The sequence below is a fragment of the Scyliorhinus torazame genome, chromosome 3 (assembly GCF_047496885.1).
Source record: "Scyliorhinus torazame isolate Kashiwa2021f chromosome 3, sScyTor2.1, whole genome shotgun sequence".
Lineage (NCBI taxonomy): Eukaryota > Metazoa > Chordata > Chondrichthyes > Carcharhiniformes > Scyliorhinidae > Scyliorhinus > Scyliorhinus torazame.
In genome coordinates, this window is record NC_092709.1 from 735,672 (window position 1) to 762,391 (window position 26,720).

A 26,720-nucleotide genomic window follows, 5' to 3' on the forward strand; every position below is an offset into this window, starting at 1 on the left:
GACGATAGTGGGACAGCAATGGCAGGGATTTGGGGGAATTATTTGGGAGGCATAACAAAAATTCATCCCATGGAGGAGGAAACATGCTAAGGGGAGGACCAGACATCCATGGCAAAAGGAAAAGCGTACAAAGTGGTGAGGATTAGTGAGAAGCCAAAGGATTGGGAAGCCTTTAAAAGGGAGCAGAGAACAACTAAAAAAATCAATAAGGGGAGAGAAGATTAAATATGAATGCAAGCTAGCTAGTAATACAAAGGAAGATAGCAAGAGTTTTTTTGATATATCAAAGGTAAGAGAGAGGCAAAAGTAGACATTGGACCACTGGAAAATGAGGCTGGAGAAGTAGTAATAGGAAATAAAGAAATGGCAGAGGAACTGAATAGTTTTCACAGTAGAAGACACCAGTGAGATACCAGTGCTTCAGGAGAATCACTAATGAGAAGGTTCGGGGGAAACTGAAAGGTCTGAAGGTGGATAAGTCACCTGGACCAGATGGACTACACCCCAGGGTCCTAAAAGAGATAGCTGAGGAAATTGTGAAGGCATTGGTGGTGATCTTTCAGGAATCACTGGAGGCAGGAAGGGTCCCAGAGGACTGGAAAGTGGCTAATGTAACACCGCTGTTTAAGAAGGGAGGGAGGCAGAAGACGGGAAATCATAGGCTGGTTAGCCTGACTTCGGTCATTGGTAAGATTTTAGAATACATTATTAAGAATGAGTTTGCGGAGTACTTGGAAGTGCATGGTAAAATAGGACTGAGTCAGCATGGCTTTGTCTGGGGGAGGTCATATCTGACAAATCTGTTGGAATTATTTGAGGAGGTAACAAGGAAGTTAGACAAAGGAGAACCAGTGGATTTGATCTATTTGGATTTCCAGAAGGCTTTTGAAAAGATGCCATGCAGGAGGCTGCTGAATAAGAAAAGAAGGGCAAGGCATTGGGCTGGATAGAGGACTGGCTGACTGGCAGAAGGCAGAGAGTGGGGATAAAGGAGTCTCAACAAAGGATGTTTTTCCTGTGTCTGTGAAATTTGTTTGCAAGACAGACAGTGTCTCAGCTATTATAGGTTGCAAGGGATGTGATTGGTGTTGGGGGTGTGGTGTTTGGGAAGGCTTTGTTTCAAAAGGGATTCTGCTGGCAATGCTGGCTTTTCAAATGCAAATGAACATAAACATAGAACAGTACAGCACAGTACAGGCCCTTTGCTTCAGCCCACGATGTTGTGCCGACCATTTATCCTAATCTAAGATCAACCTAACCTACACCCCTTCAATTTACTGCTGTCCATGTGCCTGTCCAAGAGTCGCTTAAATGCCCCTAATGACTCTGACTCCACCACCTCTGCTGACAGTGCATTCCACACACCCACCACTCTCTGTGTAAAGAACCTCTGACATCTCTCCTATACCTTCCTCCAATCACCTTAAAATTATGTCCCCTCGTGACAGCCATTTCCACCCTGGGGAAAAGTCTCTGACTATCCACTCTATCCATGCCTCTCATCACCTTGTACACCTCTATCAAGTCACCTCTCTGCCTTCTTCGCTCCAGTGAGAAAAGTCCTAGCTCCCTCAACCTTTCTTCATAAGACATGCCCTCCAGTCCAGGCAGCATCCTGGTAAATCTCCTCTGTACCCTCTCCAAAGCATCCACATCCTTCCTATAATGAGGCGACCAGAACTGGACACAATATTCCAAGTGTGGTCTAACCAGGGTTTTATAAAGCTGCAGCAAAACCTCGCGGCTCCTAAACTCAATCCCCCTGTTACTGAAAACCAACACACCATACACCTTCTTAACAACCCTATCAACCTGGGTGGCAACTTTGAGGGATCTATGTACGTGGACCCAAGATCCCTCTGTTCCTCCACACTTCCAAGAATCCTGCCTTTAACCCTGTATTCAGCATTCAAATCCGACCCTCCAGAATGAATCACTTCACATTTATCAAGGTTGAACTCCATCTGCCACTTCTCAGCCCAGCTCTGCATCCTGTCAATGTCCTGTTGTAACCTACAACAACCCTCAACGCTATCTACAACTCCCCCAACTTTCGTGTCATCGGCAAACTTACTAACCCACCTTTCCACTTCCTCATCGAAGTCATTTATAAAAACCACAAAGAGCAGAGGTCCCAGAACAGATCCTTGCGGGATACCACTGGTCACCGACCTTCAGGCGGAATACTTTCCATCCACTATCACTCGCTGTCTTCTTTCAGCCAGCCACTTCTGTGTCCAGACAGCCATATTTCCCTGTATTCTATGCCCCCTAACTTTATGAATGAGTCTGCCATGGGGAACCTTATCAAATGCCTTACTGAAATCCATATACACCACATCCACTGCCCGACCTTCATCAATGTGTCTCGTCACATCCTCAAAGAATTCAATGAGGGTTGTGAGGCATGACCAGCCCGTCACAAAGCCATGCTGACTATCTTTAATCAAACTAGGTTTTTAAAAATAATTATAAATCCTTTCCAATATTTTGCTCACCACAGACGTAAGACTGATGGGTCTGTAATTCCCAGGGATTTCCCTATTCCCTTTCTTGAACAGGGGAACAACATTTGCCGCCCTCCAATCATCCGGTACTACTCCAGTGGAGAGTGAGGACGGAAAGATCATTGCCAACGGCGCAGCAATATCCTCCCTCGCTTCCTGTAGTAACCTAGTGTGGAAGGATGTAGCAGGTTACAGAGGGATATAGATAAGCTGCAGAGCTGGGCTGAGAGGTGGCAAATGGAGTTTAATGTAGAGAAGTGTGAGGTGATTCACTTTGGAAGGAATAACAGGAATGCGGAATACTTGGCTAATGGTAAAGTGCTTGAAAGTGTGGATGAGCAGAGGGATCTAGGTGTCCATGTACATAGATCCCTGAAAGTTGCCACCCAGGTTGATAGGGTTGTGAAGAAGGCCTATGGAGTGTTGGCCTTTATTGGTAGAGGGATTGAGTTCCGGAGTCGGGAGGTCATGTTGCAGCTGTACAGAACTCTGGTACGGCCGCATTTGGAGTATTGCGTACAGTTCTGGTCACCGCATTATAGGAAGGACGTGGAGGCTTTGGAGCGGGTGCAGAGGAGATTTACCAGGATGTTGCCTGGTATGGAGGGAAAATCTTATGAGGAAAGGCTGATGGACTTGAGGTTGTTTTCGTTGGAGAGAAGAAGGTTAAGAGGAGACTTAATAGAGGCATACAAAATGATCAGGGGGTTGGATAGGGTGGACAGTGAGAGCCTTCTCCCGCGGATGGATATGGCTGGCACGAGGGGACATAGCCTTAAACTGAGGGGTAATAGATATAGGACAGAGGTCAGAGGTAGGTTCTTTACGCAAAGAGTAGTGAGGCCGTGGAATGCCCTACCTGCTACAGTAGTGAACTCGCCAACATTGAGGGCATTTAAAAGTTTATTGGATAAACATACGGATGATAATGGTATAGTGTAGGTTAGATGGCTTTTGTTTCGGTGCAACATCGTGGGCCGAAGGGCCTGTACTGCGCTGTATTGTTCTATGTTCTATATCCCGTCAGACTTATCTGTCCTGACGGTTTTCAAAATTTCCAGCACATCCTCCTTCTTAATATCAACCTGTTCGAGTCTATTACGTGGGTTCGGGGATTGAACCCACACTGCTGGTCTCGCTCTGCATCACTAACCAGCCCCCCAGCCAACTCAGCTAAAGCTGGCCCTATATTAACTATTGAAATAAACACTGGTAATTTGTTACTGGATGGTAATTCCTGCTTGGCCTTTTTTGAAAATGCCTAAATTTGTTTTAGCACCCCGAGTTTCATTTTGAGCAAGGTTGAATAATTGAAGTTTAAAACCGAGATCACTTGGTAAATGTCTCCGGTGTTGCCTGAGAGAAGCTGAAACACTGCCAGAATAGTGGAGTTGGTCATCATTGGGCGATAAAGAGATTTCTCATTTTGATTTACAAAGCTGTTTGCCCCTGGGTTTTACACTCCAGTTATATTATTCAGTATCAGCAGCTTTGTGTAACATTTACAGATACAATTGTGATTTTGTGCCTAATTAATTATTCCAGTTCTTTTATTTAAGCATTTCTATTTTCATTTTAAAGAACAGACAATGAAAAAAATATATTTCATAAACTAATCTAAGTTGAGTAAAATGGCCAAAATTTCTTTAGCACAGTGAGCTAAACAGCTGGCCTGTAATGCAGAACAAGGCCAGCAGCACGGGTTCAATTCCCGTTCCAGCCTCTCCGAACAGGCACAAAAATGTGGCGACTAGGGGCTTTTCACAGTAACCTCATTGAATCCTACTTGTGACGAGCGATTATTATTATTTTATTATATGTTAGAAAATAAATGGATCTGTGCAGTACTGTTGCTAATCCTCACACTGAGGTCCCAGCACTTGTTGGAGGTCTAAAGGACAGCTGGTGTGTGGCTGCATACGTGCGTATATATGTGACCATCCTGAGAGTGGGACCATGTGGAGGGAGGGAGGTTATGTATAATGCAGTATTTCCACGGTAACTGCAGTATAAAACCTGTGGCTGATGTGACTATCTTTCCATAGTTGCTAATTATGGTGATGATGAAAATGGCGATACTGGGAATTATGCATCGTATAAAGATACGCAGTCTGCTTCCACAACTGATTCAGGTAAATGACTTTACAGTTTCTGATGAAGAGCTATCCAGGCTGGAAGTGCTCGCACTGTTCTCTCTCTCCACACGTGCTGTCAGACCAGTTGAGATTTTTCTGCATTTTCTGTTTTGTTCAAGATTCCGGCATCCGCACTAATTTGCTTTTATCTTTTATTTCTTCTGGCCACATTTGTTGAGGAATATATTTGAATCTTTAATTAAAATGTTGATAAAATCAGACACATTGCTAAATCTTTGACTTAATTTTTTATGACATTGCTTGGGATCACCCTATTCAACTCAAAATTATGGCGTAAGAAAATTCGGGAATAGAACATAGAGTGCAGAAGGAGGCGATTCGGCCCATCGAGTCTGCACCGACCGACTTAAGCCCCCACTTCCACCCTATCCCCGTAACCCAATACCCCCACCTAACATTTTTGGACACTAAGAGCAATTTTAACCATGGCCAATCCACCTAACCTGCACATCTTTGGACTGTGGGAGGAAACTGGAGCATCCGAGGAAACGCACGCAGGTACGGGGAGAACGTGCAGACTCTGCACAGACAGTGACCCAACGGGGAGTCGAACCTGGGACCCTGGAGCTGTGAAGCCACAGTGCTATCCACTGTGCTACCGTGCTGCCCGACAGGGTAGCACAGAATGAAGGGCACGATTCAACAGAAAGATTGAATGTCCAGTTTGGGCGTATTTAGTGGGTGTTACTCCGTGCCTGCAGTGCGAGAAAGACCCCGCTATTCAATGGCACTTTGCTGAGTTTTTTGGCCTCAGCGAGGAAGGCCCTGGCCAGTGCGCAATGACACTCCAGTGCAGATCGGGCGCCATTTTTAAAGGCAGCCGCAATCTTTCGACCCGCGGCTTCCGGACTCCTCGCTTCACTCAACCAACCTCCATATACACCACATCCACACCTTCGTCAGTGTGTCACATCCTCAAAGAATTCGGTGAGGTTTGTGAGGCATGACCTGCCCCTCACAAAGACATGCTGACTATCTTTAATCAAACTATGTTTTTCTAAATAATCATAAATCCTATCTCTCAGAATCCTTTCCAATATTTTGCTCACCACAGACGTAAGACTGATGGGTCTGTAATTCCCAGGGATTTCTCTATTCCCTTTCTTGAACAGGGGAATAACATTCGCCTCCCTCCAATCATCCGGTACTACAGTGGAGAGTACTCCAGAGGACGCAAAGATCATCGCCAACGGCGCAGCAATCTCCTCCTTCACTTCCCGTAGTGACCTTGGGTGTATCCCGTCAGGCCCAGGGGACTTATCTATCCTGATGCTTTTCAAAATTTCCAGCACATCCTCCTTCTTAATATCAACCTGTTTGAGTTTATTAACCTGGTTCACACTGTCCTCATGGGCAACAAGGTCCCTCTCTCTAGTGAATGCTGAAGCAAAGTATTCATTTAGGGCCTCCCCCACCTCCTCAGACTCTAGGCACAAGTTCCCTCCACTATCCCTGATCGGCCCGACTCTCACTCTGATCATCCTCTTATTTCTCACACAAGTGTAGAACGCCTTGGGGTTTTCCCTCATCCTTCCCACCAGGGCTTTTTCATGCCCCCTTCTAGCTCTCCCAAGTCCATTTTTGAGTTCCTTCCTGGCTACCTTGTAACCCTCTAGAGCCGAGTCAGATCCTTGCTTCCTCAATCTTACGTAAGTTTCCTCCTTCCTCTTGACTAGAAGCTCCATTTCTCTTGTCATCCACGGCTCCTTCACCTGACCATTCCTTCCTCGTCTCAGTGGGACAGAACTATCCAGCACTCGCAGCAAGTGCTCCTTACACAACCCTCACATTACTGTTGTGCATTTCTCTGAGAACATCTGTTCCCAATTTATGCTCCCCAGCTCTTGTCTAATAGCAGTATAATTTCTCCCCCCCCCCCCCCCACCCCGACCCATTTAAATACCTTCCCATACTGTGTTCCTATCTCTCTCCATGACTATGGTAAAGGTCAAGGAGTTGTGGTCACTGTTATCGAAATGCTCTCCCCGTAGACATCTGACGCCTGGCTTGTTACCAAGCACCAAATGAAATTAAATGAAAATCGCTTATTGTCACAAGTCGGCTTCAAATGAAGTTACTGTGAAAAGCCCCTAGTCGCCACATTCCGGCGCCTGTTCGGGGTGGCTGGTACGGGAATTGAACCGTGCTGCTAGCCTGCCTTGGTCTGCTTTCAAAGCCAGCGATTTAGCCCAGTGTGCTAAACCAGCCCCATGTAGCCAATATGGCCTCCCCCCTAGTTGGTCTATCTACATATTGAGTCAGGAATCCTTCCTGTACACACCTGACAAAATCTGCTCCATCCAAACCATTTGCACTAAGGAGGTTCCAGTCAATATTAGGGAAGTTGGAGTCACCCATGACAACAACGTTGTTACTTCTGCACCTTTCCAAGATCTGCCGCCCAATCTGTTCCTCCGTCTCTCTGTTGCTATTGGGGGGTGTATAGAAAAGTTTCTGACTTCCACCCATACTGACTCAGTAGACAAACCCTCCTCAACTACCTCCTTTTCTGCAGCTGTGGTGCACTCCCTAATTAACAGTGCCACTCCCCCTCCTCGTTTACCTCCCTCCCTATTCTTCTGAAAACATCTAAACCCCGGAACATCTAACAACCATTCCTGACCCTGTGAAATCCATGTCTCCGTAATAGCCACCACATCGTAGTTCCAAGTACTGATCCATGCTCTTGAGTTCATCTCCCTTATTCCTGACACTCCTTGCATTGAAACAGACACACTTTAACCCATTCCACTGAGTGCAACTTTGCCATATCAACTGTCTATCCCTCCTCACAGACTCGCTGCATACTATTTCTGCCTGTTCAACAGCTACCCTATCCTCTGATCCATAGCTCTGGTTCCCACCCCCCTGCCAAACTAGTTTAAACCCTCCTGAAGAGCTCGAGCAAACCTCCCACCCAGGATATTTGCCCCTCCAGTTTAGATGCAATCCGTCCTTCATGTTCAGGTCCCACCTTCCCCAGAAGATATCCCAATGATCCACATATCTGAAGCCTTCCCTCCTGCACCAGTCCTGTAGCCACGTGTTCACTCGCTCTCTGTTCCTTGCCTCACTTGCACGTGGCACCGGTAGCAATCCTGAGATCACTACTCTGCTTGTCCTGCTCTTAAGCTTGCAACCTAACTCCCCAAAATCACTTTTTAGATCCTCATCCTTTTTCTTAGCTATGTCGTTGGTGCCTATGTGCACCATGACTTCTGGTTGCTCCCCCTTAAGACTCCTGTATACTCGATCTGAGACATTCCTGACCCTGGCACCCGGGAGGCAACATACCTTCTGAGAGTCTTGTTTGCGACCACAGAATCTCCTATCCGTTGCCCTAACTATTGAGTCTCCTATCACTATCGCTTTTCTATTCTCCCCCCTTCCCTTCTGAGCCACAGAGCCAGGCTCAGTTCCAGAGACCTGGCCGCTAGGGCCTTCCCGTGTAGGTCAACACCCCCCCCCCTGTAACTCCTCTCTATCACCCCCTCTGTCTCCCGGGCGATCCAAAATTCATCCAGCTCCAGCTCCCTAATGCCGTCTCCAAGGAGCTGGAGTTGGGTGCACTTCCCGCAGGTATAGTCATCGGGGACACCGGTGGTATCCCTCACCACCCACATCCTACAGGAGGAGCATGCAACTGCCCTAGCTTCCATCCCCTCTGATCTGAATTCTCAAAGAGATTTAAAAGGAAAAAAAAGATTAAACACCCGTTAGGCCTTTTTTTTAAAAAAAAAATGTATATATATAAACTGCTGCTAATCTCCCAAGTGAACCTTCTAAAATTGGTGATTCTGCTAAATGATACAAAGATAGCTTACTACCCCCAGAAAAAAAATAAAAATCAAGTTTTACCTGACAGAATATAGCTGCCCAGTGAACCAGCTGGAACTCCTCCCTCCGACTCTGCTCCAAGTCAGCTGCACTCTCTGTAAACTCCCAGCTCCCCTCACGCTCTTTGAGGAAATGTAGGAAATGAAATGAAAGGAGCACCTTGCTCCCTCCTCACCTAACTCCCTCAGTCACCAAACTCTCACTGTAGCACTCAAATGCAACACCGTCAGCGCTGCAGCTGGCTCACCTTTATACTGTCTGACTCTAGTCTCTGACAACGAGCTTAATCCAATTAATTAAGTAAGACGCTACAGCTGCAAGTACACCTGAGAAACTGTTTAAAGCTGGTTTCTAACCTTCTTCTAACCCAAACGGTAACTTTTAAGTTAATTTACTAAATAAAAGAAAGACTAGACTTTAGATAAAAATGAACCCTTATTATTCCTCGGTTACTAAACTCTCACTTTAGCACTCTAATGCAACCCAGTCAACACTCCAGTGAAAATTAAGATATAGATCTATAGATCGTAAGTTTAGGTTTGTCCCTGTGCTTAAGAATTGTTTAACTGTTAATTGTAAAGCTATGTCTTTGATGTTAAAGTTTGTTTTAACATAAAAGATAACTATTGGTCAGTGTTATTACTCCTGGGGTGAAGCATCCTTTTCTCACAGTTTCACAAATTAAAACAAATTGTTTGGGATTCTCGTCCGGTATCCTAACAAACGTTGGCGTCTGGTTCAGTATCCTGACAGTAACAGTCTCAAAAAAACTCCCAACAGGTTCATCAAACATGATTTTGCATTTCTAAATGTATGTTGACAGTGATCAATCAGATCATTGTTATTCTAGTGACCATTTATCATATCCTTTCAAATGGATTCTCGCATTTTCTTTCCGACCAATCTAAGGCCAAAAGGTCAGTAGTTCCCTGTTTTCTCTCTCCGCCTCTTTTTAATAGTGGGGTGACATTTCCAGCCTTCCAATCTGGAGAAACCATTCCAGAATCTGAAGAATTTTGGAAGATGATAACCAATTGCATCCATTATCTCCAAAGCTATCAGCAGTCTGGGATGTAGAATATCCGGTTTCTGGGACTTACAGTCCCATTATCTTCTCCAACACAGCCTTCTTACCAATACTAATTTCCTTCAATTCCTCATTCTGCATGGTCCCCTGGATCCCTAATTCTGGGAGATTTCTATATTCCCCATTATAAATTCTCCTGATTCTGCCTGCAATAAACTCACATTTATCTGAGCTAAGCGTTCTTTTTTACATAAACTTTTGTAGTTTTTTATGTTTTTTGCTAGTTTACATTTCTATTCTAGTCTCTCTTTCTTTATCAGTTTCTTGATCCTCCTTTGGTGTATTCTAAATTCTACCAATCCTCATGTTTATTACTATTTCTAGGAACTTTATAGGCCTTTTCTTTTCATTTTATTAAATTTATACAATCTTTAACTTTTTTTATTAGTCACGGGTGATTAATTTTCCATGGGTTTTTGTGCCTTGAAGGAATGTATTCTTGTTGTAAACTATGTAATAATTATTTAAAGAATATCTATTGCTTACGTACCGACCTACCTTTTAATGTATATTCCCAATTCACTGCAGCCAATTTTCCATCATACTTTCTCCATTTCCTTTGTTCAAATTTAACACCTTGGCTTCAGTTTGAAAGTCGTCACTTTCAAACATGATGTGGAATTCTTACATATAATGGTCACTCATCCCTAAAAGTTCTTTTACAACAGGATTATGTGTTTGCCCTTTTTTGTCCCAGAATACTAGCTCGAAAATAACCTGTCCTCCAGTCAGTTCCTCCAGGAAATCATTACGGAAACTTGTCCTCCACAGCATTCCTAGTCATTAGGTTAACCCAGATTATATGCAGATTGAAATCACCCATGATTACTGCATTACCCATAAACTGACTGGAGTTTAGAAGGATGAGATGGGATCTAATCGAGGTGTATAAAATACTAAAAGGGATTGATAAAGTAGACGTAGACCAAATGTTCCCCCTTGTGGGACAATCTAGAACGAGAGGTTACGATATAGGTTGAGATGCAGTAAATTTAGAACTGAGATGAGGAGGAACAACTACTCGCAGAGGGTGGTGAATTTGTGGAACTCACTGCTCCATAATGCGGTGGAATCTGAGTCATTAAATGGTTTCAAGAAGGACTTAGATATATTTCTGATAAAAACGGGTGAAACGGATATGGGGAACAGGTGGGGAGGTGGATTTGAGATCAGGAAGAGATCAGCCAGGATCTGATTGAATGGCGGAGCAGGTTCGAAGGGCTGAATTGCCGACTTCTGATCCTAATTCCGATGTAGGAGTTTATCAAAAGCTTTGTGAAAATCGAAATGCACCAAATCCAACTGGTTCATCCTTATCTAATCTCTGAGTTACATCCTCAAAAAATTCCAATTGATTTGCTAGCCATGATTCTCCTTTCATAAATCCATGTTGACTTTGTCTAATCCCGTTGATATCTTTTAAGCGTCCTGTTATCTAATCCTTTATAATGATCGGCAGCATTTTCCCTACTCCTGATATTAGGCTGAGCGGTCTTTAATTCCCCATTTTCTCCCTCTCTCCCTTTTCATGCTTCACTATTACATAGAACATAGAACAATACAGCGCAGTACAGGCCCTTCGGCCCACGATGTTGCACCGAAACAAAAGCCATCTAACCTACACTATGCCATTATCATCCATATGTTTATCCAATAAACTTTTAAATGCCCTCAATGTTGGCGAGTTCACTACTGTAGCAGGTAGGGCATTCCACGGCCTCACTACTCTTTGCGTAAAGAACCTACCTCTGACCTCTGTCCTATATCTATTACCCCTCAGTTTAAAGTTATGTCCCCTCGTGCCAGCCATTTCCATCCGCGGGAGAAGGCTCTCACTGTCCACCCTATCCAACCCCCTGATCATTTTGTATGCCTCTATTAAGTCTCCTCTTAACCTTCTTCTCTCCAACGAAAACAACCTCAAGTCCATCAGCCTTTCCTCATAAGATTTTCCCTCCATGCCAGGCAACATCCTGGTAAATCTCCTCTGCACCCGCTCCAAAGCCTCCACGTCCTTCCTATAATGCGGTGACCAGAACTGTACGCAATACTCCAAATGCGGCCGTACCAGAGTTCTGTACAGCTGCAACATGACCTCCTGACTCCGGAACTCAATCCCTCTACCAATAAAGGCCAACACTCCATAGGCCTTCTTCACCACCCTATCAACCTGGGTGGCGACTTTCAGGGATCTATGTACATGGACACCTAGATCCCTCTGCTCATCCACACTTCCAAGAACTTTACCATTAGCTAAATATTCCGCATTCCTGTTATTCCTTCCAAAGTGAATCACCTCACACTTCTCTACATTAAACTCCATTTGCCACCTCTCAGCCCAGCTCTGCAGCTTATCTATATCCCTCTGTAACCTGCTACTTCCTTCCACACTATCGACAACACCACCGACTTTAGTATCGTCTGCAAATTTACTCACCCACCCTTCTGCGCCTTCCTCTAGGTCATTGATAAAAATGACAAACAGCAACGGCCCCAGAACAGATCCTTGTGGTACTCCACTTGTAACTGAACTCCATTCTGAACATTTCCCATCAACCACCACCCTCTGACTTCTTTCAGCTAGCCAATTTCTGATCCACATCTCTAAATCACCCTCAATCCCCAGCCTCCGTATTTTCTGCAATAGCCTACCGTGGGGAACCTTATCAAACGCTGTGCTGAAATCCATATACACCACATCAACTGCTCTACCCTCGTCTACCTGTTCAGTCACCTTCTCAAAGAACTCGATAAGGTTTGTGAGGCATGACCTACCCTTCACAAAGCCATGCTGACTATCCCTGATCATATTATTCCTATCTAGATGATTATAAATCTTGTCTCTTATAATCCCCTCCAAGACTTTACCCACTACAGACGTGAGGCTCACCGGTCTATAGTTGCCGGGGTTGTCTCTGCTCCCCTTTTTGAACAAAGGGACCACATTTGCTATCCTCCAGTCCTCTGGCACTATTCCTGTAGCCAATGATGACATAAAAATCAAAGCCAATGGTCCAGCAATCTCTTCCCTGGCCTCCCAGAGAATCCTAGGATAAATCCCATCAGGTCCCGGGGACTTATCTATTTTCAGCCTGTCCAGAATTGCCAACACCTCTTCCCTACGTACCTCAATGCCATCTAATCTATTAGCCTGGGGCTCAGCATTCTCCTCCACAACATTATCTTTTTCCTGAGTGAATACTGACGAAAAATATTCATTTAGTATCTCGCCTATCTCTTCAGACTCCACACACAACTTCCCATCCCTGTCCTTGACTGGTCCTACTCTTTCCCTAGTCATTCGCTTATTCCTGACATACCTATAGAAAGCTTTTGGGTTTTCCTTGATCCTTCCTGCCAAATACTTCTCATGTCCCCTCCTTGCTCGTCTTAGCTCTCTCTTTAGATCCTTCCTCGCTACCTAGTAACTATCCATCGCCCCAACTGAAACTTCACACCTCATCTTCACATAGGCCTCCTTCTTCCTCTTAACAAGAGATTCCACTTCTTTGGTAAACCACGGTTCCCTCGCTCGGCACCTTCCTCCCTGCCTGACCGGTACATACTTATCAAGAACACGCAGTAGCTGATCCTTGAACAAGCTCCACTTATCCAGTGTGTCCAACACTTGCAGCCTACTTCTCCACCTTATCCCCCCCCCCAAGTCACGTCTAATGGCATCATAATTGCCCTTCCCCCAGCTATAACTCTTGCCCTGCGGTGTATACTTATCCCTTTCCATCCTTAACGTAAACGTCACCGAATTGTGGTCACTGTCCCCAAAGTGCTCACCTACCTCCAAATCCAACACCTGGCCTGGTTCATTACCCAAAACCAAATCCAATGTGGCCTCGCCTCTTGTTGGCCTGTCAACAAACTGTGTCAGGAAACCCTCCTGCACACACTGTACAAAAAACGACCCATCTAATGTACTCGAACTATATCTTTTCCAGTCAATATTTGGAAAGTTAAAGTCTCCCATAATAACTACCCTGTTACTTTCGCTCTTATCCAGGATCATCCTCGCCATCCTTTCCTCTACATCCCTAGAACTATTTGGAGGCCTATAGAAAACTCCCAACAGGGTGACCTCTCCTTTCCTGTTTCTAACCTCAGCCCATACTACCTCGGAAGATGAGTCCCCATCTAGCATCCTCTCCACCACCGTAATACTGCTCTTGACTAGCAGCGCCACACCACCCCCTCTTTTGCCTCCTTCTCTGAGCTTACTAAAACACCTAAACCCCGGAACCTGCAACATCCATTCCTGTCCCTGCTCTATCCATGTCTCCAAAATGGCCACAACATCCAAGTCCCAGGTACCAACCCATGCTGCCAGTTCCCCTACCTTATTTCGTATACTCCTGGCATTGAAGTAGACACACTTCAAACCACCTACCTGAACACTGGCCCCCTCCTGCGACGTCAAATCTGAGCTCCTGACCTCTATACTCTCATTCTCCCTTACCCTAAAACTACAATCCAGGTTCCCATGCCCCTGCTGCATTAGTTTAAACCCCCCCAAAGAGCACTAACAAATCTCCCCCCCAGGATATTTGTGCCCCGCAGGTTCTGATGTAGACCATCCTGTCTGTAGAGGTCCCACCTTCCCCAGAAAGAGCCCCAGTTATCCAGAAATCTGAATCCCTCCCGCCTGCACCATCCCTGTAGCCACGTGTTTAATTGCTCTCTCTCCCTATTCCTCATCTCACTGTCACGTGGCACGGGCAACAACCCAGAGATAACAACTCTGTTTGTTCTAGTTCTGAGCTTCCATCCTAGCTCCCTGAAAGCCTGCCTGACATCCTTATCCCCTTTCCTACCTATGTCGTTAGTGCCAATGTGGACCACGACTTGGGGCTGCTCCCCCTCCCCCTTAAGGACCCGGAAAACACGATCCGAGACATCACGTACCCTTGCACCTGGGAGGCAACATACCAAACGTGAGTCTCTCACGCTCCCACAAAATCTCCTATCTGTGCCCCTGACTATCGAGTCCCCAATTACTAATGCTCTGCTCCTCTCCCCCCTTCCCTTCTGAGCAACAGGGACAGACTCCGTGCCAGAGGCCCGTACCCCATGGCTTACCCCTGGTAAGTCCCCCCCCCCCACAAGTATCCAAAGCGGTATACTTGTTTCTCAGGGGAACGACCGCAGGGGATCCCTGCACTGACTGCTTTTTCCCAGTCCCTCTTACAGTTACCCATCTATCGCCAATCTTTGGCGTAACTAATTCCCTGAAGCTGCTATCTATGACCCCCTCTGCCTCCCGAATGATCCAAAGTTCTTCCAACTCCAGCTCCAGTTCCCTAACTCGGTCTTGGAGGAGCTGGAGATGGCAGCACTTCCTGCAGGTAAAATCAGCAGGGACACTAACGGCATCCCTCACCTCAAACATCCTGCAGGAGGAACATTGCACTCCCTTCCCTGCCATCCCTCTAACTTTCTACCAAGATCTGGCTAACAACTAAATTAAATTTTTTATATTTAAAAAAAATATATTAATAACAATAATAAAATATGGTACTTACCTCACACCAAAAGGTTTTATTATTAGGTTAGAGGAGGAGGGCGGGAGACACTACACGTGTAGTGTCTCGGGTTTCCTCTCCACCAGAATTTATTGGTGAGGGTCTTCTGAATAATGCCCCCTGCCTTTCTGTCCACTGTTTGCTGCCCCTTGCTGTTTCCTAGCTCCACCCAAACAGATCACATTTTGTTATTCCAGACTGAGATCCTCCCTTATGTACTGATCCTATTCCTTATCATCAGCTCAACAACCCCTTTTTGCCTGTCCTTCCTCATTCATACTAATGTGAAACATTAGATGGCGTAGTTGCTTTTTTAAAAAATGCTTACTTGTCGAAGAGCGTACAGAAGTTGTTATGAGATGTTGAGGTAATTGTGGCCTAGGGAACTGATGCTCACATTTGGTTGTGTAATTGAATTGTTTGTGGAAAAGGAATAAAAAAAAATTTCTCTGTTATGTGTTTTTAGGATTCCGAGAACATACCGGCTAATTTTTGGATTTAATTAAGTTAGTTCCAAAGTACTTTGGATTTACCAGAATGTTGCCTGGTATGGAGGGCATTAGCTATGAGGAGCGGTTGAATAAACTCGGTTTGTTCTCACTAGAACGAAGGAGGTTGAGGGGAGACCTGATAGAGGTCTACAAAATTATGAGGGGCATAGACAGAGTGGATAGTCAGAGGCTTTTCCCCAGGGTAGAGGGGTCAATTACTAGGGGGCATAGGTTTAAGGTGAGAGGGGCAAGGTTTAGAGGAGATGTACGAGGCAAGTTTTTTACGCAGAGGGTAGTGTGTGCCTGGAACACGCTGCCGGAGGAGGTGGTGGAAGCAGGGACGATAGTGACATTTAAGGGGCATCTTGACAAATACATGAATAGGATGGGAATAGAGGAATACGGACCCAGGAAGTGTAGAAGATTGTAGTTTAGTCGGGCAGCATGGTTGGCACGGGCTTGGAGGGCCGAAGGGCCTGTTCCTGTGCTGTACATTTCTTTGTTCTTTTTTCTTTGTACTACAGCGTGGGATCAGCCCATTCAATACTAGGCCAGCAAAGGCTGAAGGCGTTGCTGCAGATAATGCAAATGTGTGGATTCAGGCCAGGGTCATAGCAGACCCATCTGACACACTCCTTATGACAGAGCAGCTGCCTACATGCCCTGTAAGATGAATTAGCTCCCTTGGGCAAACTATCAAAGATCCGCTGACCAAGTCCGTGTTCAGATTAGGTATGGGAGGAAGTGAAAGATGAGATGTATTAGTAGTGTGTCCTATGATTTAATTGTTCAGCATCATGTGGCTTCTCCTCTCTGAAAAAGATTTGTCAGACAGAATTGATCCTTTGTGGAGCATTTCCCGCCTGAAAGACTCTAAGTTTTAGAACATAAAACATGGAACACTACAGCGCAGTACAGGCCCTTCGGCCCTCGATGTTACGCCGAACTGTGAAACCACTCTAAAGCCCATCTACACTATACCCTTGTCGTCCATATGTTTATCTAATGACCATTTGAATGCCCTTAGTGTTGGTGAGTCCACTACTGTTGCAGGCAGGTCATTCCACGCCCTTACTACTCTCTGAGTAAAGAACCTACCTCTGACGTCTGTCTTATATCTATCTCCCCTCAATTTAAAGCTATGTCCCCTCGTGCGAGACATCACCATCTGAGGAAAAAGGCTCTCACTGTCCACCCTATCCAATCCTCTGATCATCTTGTATGCCTCAATTAAGTCACCTCTTAACCTTCTCTCTAACGAAAACAACCTCAAGTCCCTCAGCCTTTCCTCATAAGATCTTCCCTCCATACCAGGCAACATTCTGGTAAATCTCCTCTGCACTCTTTCCAATGCTTCCACATCTTTCCTATAATGCGGCGACCAGAATTGCACACAATACTCCAAATGCGGCCGCACCAGAGTTTTGTACAGCTGCAAAATGACCTCATGGCTCCGAAACTCAATCCCTCTACCAATAAAAGCTAACACACCGTACGCGTTCTTAACAACCCTCTCAACCTGGGTGGCAACTTTCAGGGATCTATGTACATGGACACCGAGATCTCTCTGCTCATCCACACTGCCAAGAATCTTACCATTAGCCCAGTACTCAGTCTTCCTGTTATTCCTTCCAAAATGAATCACCTCACACTTTTCTGCATTAAATTCTATTTGCCACCTCTCAGCCCAGCGCTGCAGCTTATCTATGTCCCTCTGTAACTTGTAACATCCTTCCGCACTGTCCACAACTCCACCGACTTTAGTATCATCTTCAAATTTACTCACCCATCCTTCTACGCCCTCCAGGTCATTTATACAAATGATAAACAGCAGTGGCCCCAAAACAGATCCTTGTGGTACACCACTAGTAACTGGACTCCAGTCTGAACATTTCCCATCAACCACCACCCTTTGTCTTCTTCCAGCTAGCCAATTTCTGATCCAAACTGCTAAATCACCCTGAATCCCATGTCACCGTATTTTCTGCAGTAGCCTACCGTGGGGAACCTTATCAAACGCTTCACTGAAATCCATATACACCACATCAACTGATTTACCCTCATCCACCTGTTTGGTCACCTTCTCAAAGAACTCAATAAGGTTTGTAAGGCACGACCTACCCTTCACAAAACCGTGTTGACTATCTCTAATCAAATTATTCCTTTCCAGATGATTATACATCCTATCTCTTATAGACCTTTCCAAGATTTTGCCCACAACAGAAGTAAGGCTCACTGGTCTATAGTTACCGGGGTTGTCTCTACTCCCCTTCTTGAACAAGGGGACAACATTTGCTATCCTTCAGTCTTCTGGCACTATTCCTGTAGACATAGACGACTTCAAGATCAAAGCCAAAGTCTCAGCAATCTCCTCCCTAGCTTCCCAGAGAATCCTAGGATAAATCCCATCCGGCCCAGGGGACTTATCTATTTTCACACTTTCCAGAATTGCTAACACCTCCTCCTTATGAACCTCAAGCCCTTCTAGTCTAGTAGCCTGAATCTCTGTATTCTCCTCAACAACATTGTCTTTTTCCTGTGTGAATACTAATGAAAAATATTCATTTAGCACCTCTCCTATCTCCTCGGACTCCACGCACAACTTCCCACTACTGTCCTTGATTGGCCCTACTCTTACCCTAGTCATTCTTTTATTCCTGACATCTATAGAAAGCTTTAGGGTTATCCTTGATCCTACCTGCCAAATACCTCATGTCCCCTCCTGGCTCTTCTTAGCTCTCTCTTTAGGTCCTTCCTAGCTAACTTGTAACTCTCGAGCGCCCTAACTGAACATTCATGCCTCATTTTTACATAAGCCTCCTTCTTCCTCTTGACAAGTGTTTCGACTGCTTTAGTAAACCACGGTTCCCTTGCTTGACCACTTCCTCCCTGCCTGACAGGTACATACTTATCAAGGACACGCAGTAGCTGTTCCTTGAACAAGCTCCACATTTCCATTGTGCCCATCCCCTGCAGTTTTCCTCTCCATCCGATGCATCCTAAGTCTTGCCTCATCGCATCATCATTGCCTTTCCCCCAGATATAACTCTTGCCCTGCGGTATATACCTATCCCTTTCCATCACTAAAGTAAACTTAATCGAATTGTGGTCACCATCCCCAAAGAGCTCACCTACCGCCAAATCTAACACCTGTCCTGGTTCATTACCCAGTACCAAATCCAATATGGCCTCGCCTCTCTTTGGCCTATCTACAGACTGTCAGGAAACCCTCCTGCACACATTGGACAAAAACGGACCCATCTAAAGTACTCGAACTATAGCGTTTCCAGTCAATATTTGGAAAGTTAAAGTCCCCCATAACAACTACCCTGTTGCTTTCGCTCCTATCCAGAATCATCTTTGCAATCCTTTCCTCTGCATCTCTGGAACTTTTCGGAGGCCTATAGAAAACCCCTAACAGGGTGACTGACCTCTCCTTTCCTGTTTCTAACTTCAGCCCATACTACCTCAGTCGACGAGTCCTCATCAAACGTCCTTTCTGCCACCGTAATACTGTCCTTGACTAACAATGCCACCCCTCCCCCTATTTTACCACCTTCCCTGAGCTTACTGAAATATCTGTAGTGAGGGTTTGGTGACTGAGGGAGTTAGGTGAGGAGGTAGTAAGGCGCTCCTTTCATTTTGTTTCCTACATTTCCGCAAAGAGCGAGAAGGGAGCCAGGAGTTTACAGAGAGTGCAGCTGACTGGGAGCAGAGTCGGAGGGCGGCGGTCCAGTTGGTCCACAGGGCAGCTATATTCTGTAAGGTAAGAGGGGATGAAGGCTAGGCCAGTTGCATGCTCCTCCTGTAGGATGTGGGTGGTGAGGGACACCACCGGTGTCCCCGCTGACTATACCTGCGGGACGTGCACCCAACTCCAGCTCCTCAAAGACCGTGTTAGGGAACTGGAGCTGAGGGGGTGATAGAGAAGAGTTACAGGGAGGTAACCGCACCCAAGGTACAGGACAAGAATAGCTGGGTTACAGTCAGGGGAAAGAAAACAAACAGGCAGACAGTGCAGGGATCCCTCGTGGCCGTTCCCCTTCAAAACAAGTATACAGTTTTGGATGCTGTTGGGGGGGATGACCTACCGGGGGAAGGCCCTAGCGGCCAGGTCTCTGGGTCCAGTCTGGCTCTGGGGCTCAGAAGGGAAGGGGGGAGAATAGAAAAGCAATAGTAGTCGGAGATTCAATGGTTAGGGGAATAGATAGGAGATTCTGTGGTTGCGAGCGAGACTCCCGGAAGGTATGTTGCCTCCCGGGTGCCAGGGCCAGGGATGTCTGGGATCGTGTCTTCAGGATCCTTAAGGAGGAGGATGAGCAGCCAGAAGTCGTGGTGCACATTGGTACCAAAGATGTAGGTAGGAAAAGGGGTGTGGAGGTAATAAACGAGTTTAGGGAATTAGGCTGGAAGTTAAAAGCTAGGACAGACAGAGTTGTCATCTCTGGTTTGTTGCCGGTGCCACGTGATAGCGAGGCTAGGAATAGGGAGAGAGTGCAGCTGAACACGTGGCTGCAGGAATGGTGTAGGAGGGAGGGCTTCAGGTATTTGGATAATTGGAGCGCATTCTGGGGAAGGTGGGACCTGTACAAGCAGGACGGGTTGCATCTGAACCAGAGGGGCACCAATATCCTGGGAGAGAGGTTTTCTAGTACACTTCGGGAGGGTTTAAACTAATTTGGCAGGGGAATGGGAACCGGATTTGTAGTCCAGCAACTAAGGTAGCCGATATTCAGGACACCAAAGCGTGTAGTGAGGCAGTGGGGAAGGGACCACTGACAAAGGAGAGTACTTGCAGGCACGGAGATGGGTTGAAGTGTGTATACTTCAACGCAAGAAGCATCAGGAATAAGGTGGGTGAACTTAAGGCATGGATCGGTACTTGGGACTACGATGTGGTGGCCATCACGGAAACTTGAATAGAAGAGGGGCAGAAATGGTTGTTGGAGGTCCCTGGTTATAGATGTTTCAATAAGATTAGGGAGGGTGGTAAAAGAGGTGGGGGGGGGTGGCATTATTAATTAGAGATAGTATAACAGCTGCAGAAAGGCAGTTCGAGGTGTATCTGCCTACTGAGGTAGTATGGGTTGAAGTCAGAAATAGGAAAGCAGCAGTCACCTTGTTAGGAGTTTTCGATAGGCCCCCCAATAGTAGCAGAGATGTGGAGGAACAGATTGGGAAACAGATTTTGGAAAGGTGCAGAAGTCACAGGGTAGTAGTCATGGGTGACTTCAACTTCCCAAACATTGAGTGGAAACTCTTTAGATCAAATAGTTTGGATGGGGTGGTGTTTGTGCAGTGTGTCCAGGAAGCTTTTCTAACACAGTATGTAGATTGTCCGACCAGAGGGGAGGCAATATTGGATTTTGTACTTGGTAATGAACCAGGGCAAGTGATAGATTTGTTAGTGGGGGAGCATTTTGGAGATAGTGACCACAATTCTGTGACTTTCACTTTAGTAATGGAGAGGGATAGGTGCGTGCAACAGGGCAAGGTTTACAATTGGGGGAAGGGTAAATACAATGTTGTCAGACAAGAATTGAAGTGCATAAGTTGGGAACATAGGCTGTCAGGGAAGGACATAAGTGAAATGTGGAACTTGTTCAAGGAACAGGTACTACGTGTCCTTGATATGTATGTCCCTGTCAGGCAGGGAAGAGATGGTCGAGTGAGGGAACCATGGTTGACAAGAGAGGTTGAATGTCTTGTTAAGAGGAAAAAGGAGACTTATGTAAGGCTGAGGAAACGAGGTTCAGACAGGGCGCTGGAGGGATACAAGGCGCAGGAGGGAACTGAAGAAAGGGATTAGGAGAGCTAAAAGAGGGCATGCACAATCTTTGGCGGGTAGGATCAAGGAAAACCCCAAGGCCTTTTACACATATGTGAGAAATATGAGAATGACTAGAGCGAGGGTAGGTCCGATCAAGGACAGTCGCGGGAGATTGTGTATTGATTCTGAAGAGATAGGAGAGGTCTTGAACAAGTACTTTTCTTCTGTATTTACAAATGAGAGGGGCCATATTGTTGGAGAGGACTGTGTGAAACAGACTGGTAAGCTCAAGGAAATACTTGTTAGGAAGGAAGATGTGTTGGGTATTTTGAAAAACTTGAGGATAGACAAGTCCCCCGGGCCTGACGGGATATAGCCAAGGATTCTATGGGAAGCAAGTGATGAAATTGCAGAGCCGTTGGCAATGATCTTTTCGTCCTCACTGTCAACAGGGCTGGTACTAGGGGATTGGAGAGTGGCGAATGTCGTGCCCCTGTTCAAAAAAGGGACTAGGGATAACCCTGGGAATTACAGGCCAGTTAGTCTTACTTCGATGGTAGGCAAAGTAATGGAAAGGGTTCTGAAGGATAGGATATCTGAGCATCTGGAAAGACACTGCTTGATTAGGGATAGTCAGCACGGATTTGTGAGGGGTAGGTCTTGCCTTACAAGTCTTATTGAATTCTTTGAGGAGGTGACCAAGCATGTGGATGAAGGTAAAGCAGTGGATGTAGTGTACATGGATTTTAGTAAGGCATTTGATAAGGTTCCCCATGGTAGGCTTATGCAGAAAGTAAGGAGGCATGGGATAGTGGGAAATTTGGCCAGTTGGATAACGAACTGGCTAACCGATAGAAGTCAGAGAGTGGTGGTGGATGGCAAATATTCAGCCTGGATCCCAGTTACCAGTGGTGAACCGCAGGGATCAGTTCTGGGTCCTCTGCTGTTTGTGATTTTCATTAATGACTTGGATGAGGGAGTTGAAGGGTGGGTCAGTAAATTTGCAGACAATACGAAGATTGGTGGAGTTGTGGATAGTGAGGAGGGCTGTTGTCGGCTGCAAAGAGACATAGATAGGATGCAGAGCTGGGCTGAGAAGTGGCAGATGGAGTTTAACACTGAAAAGTGTGAGGTTGGCCATTTTGGAAGGACAAATATAAATGCGGAATACAGGGTTAACGGTAGAGTTCTTGGCAATGTGGAGGAGCAGAGAGATCTTGGGGTCTATGTTCATCTTTGAAAGTTGCCACTCAAGTGGATAGAGCTGTGAAGAAGGCCTATGGTGTGCTAGCGTTCATTAACAGAGGGATTGAATTTAAGAGCCGTGAGGTCATGATGCAGCTGTACAAAACCTTGGTATTGCCACATTTAGAGTACTGTGTACAGTTCGAGTCGCCTCATTTTAGAAAGGACGTGGAAGCTTTGGAAAAGGTGCAAAGGAGATTTACCAGGATGTTGCCTGGAATGGAGAGTAGGTCTTACGAGGAAAGGTTGAGGGTGCTAGGCCTTTTCTCATTAGAACGGAGAAGGATGAGGGGCGACTTGATCGAGGTTTATAAGGTGATCAAGGGAATAGATAGAGTAGACAGTGAGAGACTTTTTCCCTCGGTGGAACAAACCATTACAAGGGGACATAAATTTAAGATGAATGGTGGAAGATATAGGAGGGATATCAGAGGTAGGTTCTTTACCCAGAGAGTAGTGGGGGCATGGAATGCCTGTGGAAGTAGTTGAGTCGGAAACATTAGGGACCTTCAAGCAGCTATTGGTAGGTACAGGGGTGCAGAGACAACCCCGGCAACTATAGACCGGTGAGCCTCACGTCTGTAGTGGGTAAAGTCTTGGAGGGGATTATAAGAGACAAGATTTATAATCTTCTAGATAGGAATAATATGATCAGGGATAGTCAGCATGGCTTAGTGAAGGGTAGGTCCATGCCTCACAAACCTTATTGAGTTCTTTGAGAAGGTGACTGAACAGGTAGACGAGGGTAGAGCAGTTGATGTGGTGTATATGGATTTCAGCAAAGTGTTTGATAAGGTTCCCCACGGTAGGTTTTGCAGAAAATACGGAGGCTGGGGATTGAGGGTGATTTAGAGATGTGGATCAGAAATTGGCTAACTGAAAGAAGACAGAGGGTGGTGGTTGATGGGAAATGTTCAGAATGGAGTTCAGTTACAAGTGGAGTACCACAAGGATCTGTTCTGGGGCCGTTGCTGTTTGTCATTTTTATCAATGACCTAGAGGAAGGCGCAGAAGGGTGGGTGAGTAAATTTGCAGACGATACTAAAGTCGGTGGTGTTGTCGATAGTGTGGAAGGATGTAGCAGGTTACAGAGGGATATAGATAAGCTGCAGAGCTGAGCTGAGAGGTGGCAAATGGAGTTTAATGTAGAGAAGTGTGAGGTGACTCACTTTGGAAGGAATAACAGGAATGCGGAATATTTGGCTCATGGTAAAGTTCTTGGAAGTGTGGATGAGCAGAGGGATCTAGGTGTCCATGTACATAGATCCCTGAAAGTTGCCACCCAGGTTGATAGGGTTGGGAAGAAGGCCTATGGAGTGTTGGCCTTTATTGGTAGAGGGATTGAGTTCCAGTGTCGGGAGGTCATGTTGCAGCTGTACAGAACTCTGGTACGGCCGCATTTGGAGTATTGCGTACAGTTCTGGTCACCGCATTATAGGAAGGACGTGGAGGCTTTGGAGCGGGTGCAGAGGAGATTTACCAGGATGTTGCCTGGTATGGAGGGAAAATCTTATGAGGAAAGGCTGATGGACTTGAGGTTGTTTTCGTTGGAGAGAAGAAGGTTAAGGGGAGACTTAATAGAGGCATACAAAATGATCAGGGGGTTGGATAGGGTGGACAGTGAGAGCCTTCTCCCGCGGATGGATATGGCTGGCACGAGGGGACATAACTTTAAACTGAGGGGTAATAGATATAGGACAGAGGTCAGAGGTAGGTTCTTTACGCAAAGAGTAGTGAGGCCGTGGAATGCCCTACCTGCTACAGTAGTGAACTCGCCAACATTGAGGGCATTTATGGATAAACATATGGATGATAATGGCATAGTGTAGGTTAGATGGCTTTTGTTTCGGTGCAACATGGTGGGCCGAAGGGCCTGTATTGCGCTGTATCGTTCTATGTTCTATTACGGTAGAATGATATAGTGTAGATTAATTTGTTTTTAAAGGCAGCACGGTAGCATTGTGGATAGCACATTTGCTTCACAGCTCCAGGGTCCCAGGTTCGATTCCGGTTTGAATCACTGTCTGTGCGAGTCTGCACATCCTCCCAGTGTGTGCGTGGGTTTCCTCCGGGCGCTCCGGTTTCCTCCCACTGTCCAAAGATGTGCAGGTTAGGTGGATTGGCCATGATAAATTGCCCTTAGTGTCCAAAATTGCCCTTAGTGTTGGGTGGAGGTGTTGACCTTGGGTGAGGTGCTCTTTCCAAGAGCCGGTGCAGACTCAATGGGCCGAATGGCCTCCTTCTGCACTGTAAATTCTATGATAATCTATAATTAATCTAGGACAGAGGTTCGGCAGAACATCGTGGGCCAAAGGGCCTGTTCTGTGCTGTATTTTTCTATGTTCTATCTAAACCCCGGCACCTGCAATAACCATTCCTGTACCCGCTCTATCCATGTCTCCAAAATGGCCACAACATCGAAGTCCCAGGTACCAATCCATCCCGCAAGTTCACCCACCTTATTCCGGATGCTCCTGGCATTGAAGAAGACACACTTTAAACTACCTTCCTGCCTGCTGGTACACTCCTGCAACTTTGAAACCTTCCTCATGACCTCACTACTCTCAACCTCCTGTATACTGGAGCTACAATTCAGGTTCCCAAGTCCCTGCTGAACTAGTTATACCCTCCCGAAGAGCATTAGCAAATTTCCCCCGCAGGATATTGGTACCTCTCTGGTGTAGGTGTAGACCATCCCATTTGTCGAGGTCCCACCGACCCTTGAATGAGCCCCAATTATCCAGAAATCTGAAACCCTCCCGCCTGCACCATCCCTGTAGCCACGCGTTCAACTCCTCTCTCTCCGTATTCCCCGTCTCGCTGGCACGTGGCACGGGTAACAACCCAGAGATAATAACTCTGTCCTAGATCTAGGTTTCCTAGCTCCCTGAATTCCTGCCTTACATCCCTATCCCTTTTCCTACCTATGTCGTTGGTACCTATATGGACCACGACTTGGGGCTGCCCCCCCTCCCCCTTAAGGATCCCGAAAACACGATCCGAGACATCACACACCTGACACCTGGGAGGCAACACACTAACCGCGAGTCTCTCTCGTTCCCACAGAATCTCCTATCTATCCCCCTAACTATGGAGTTTCCAATGACTAATGCTCTACTCCTCTCCCCCCTTCCCTTCTGAGCAACAGGGACAGACTCTGTGCCAGAGACCTGTACCCCATGGCTTACCCCTGGTAAGTCTCCCCCCCCCCCCCCAACAGTATCCAAAGCGGTATACTTGTTACTAAGGGGAACGACCACAGGGGATCCCTGTACTGACTGCTTCCTCCCAGTCCCTCTTACCGTCACCCATCTATCTTTATTCTTTGGAGTAACGACATCCCTGAAGCTTCTATCTATGACCACCTCTGCCTCCCGAATGATCAGAACTTCATCTAGCTCCAGTGCCCTAACGCGGTTTCTGAGGAGCTGGAGATGGGTGCACTTCCCACAGATTAAATCAGCAGGGACACTGACGGCGTCCCTCACCTCAAACATTCTGCAGGAGGAACATCGCACTACCTTCCCTGCCATCCCCTCTAGATAAAAAAGAAGAAAGAAAGAGCTTACCTGTTATTCACTCCCCTTCTCAGCAAGCACTCACTCAGCAACCTCTGCGCCCTGCACGATAACACCTGAGGGAAAATAAAAGAAAAACTACTTACCAGTCACCAGCCAATCCCTTACCTGCAGGCTGTGACATCACGGTTCAACTTCTTTCAACTTCTACCTGCCCTCGAGCCTTCCTCTTGATCTTTACAGCGTTTTGTTTTCGTTAGAGGAGGGGGTAGGGAGGCAAACACTGAAGAAGTGTTTCGGGTTTAAGTGTCACTTGACAACAGCTCCTCCACAAACCACCTTCAAGTTAGGGTGAGCACAACGGATGTATGCAAATTTCCCCCGCAACAGCCAATCAGCAGCTCCTCTCTACTGCCCTCTGCTGGATGATGTCTTCTTCAACTTCAACAAGACGTCCCAACTCCTGTATTGAATGTTCTGACCAATGAAACCAAGCATGCTGAATGCCTTCTTCGCCATCCTGGCCACCTGTGACTCTACCTTCAAGGAGCTATGAACCTGTACTCCTACATCTTTGT

The 26,720-nt window shown here is 46.2% G+C and overlaps 1 protein-coding gene across 1 annotated transcript in view; it reads left to right on the plus strand.

Moving 5' to 3' along the window:
• The window catches only part of LOC140408239 (diacylglycerol kinase theta), a 267,197-nt gene that overhangs the window by 55,480 nt on the left and 184,997 nt on the right, over positions 1–26,720 (plus strand). Inside the window, exon 6 of the mRNA XM_072495177.1 lies at positions 4,553–4,639. Coding sequence (XP_072351278.1) covers positions 4,553–4,639 — 87 coding nt within the window. The remainder of the gene's footprint in view (positions 1–4,552; positions 4,640–26,720) is intronic.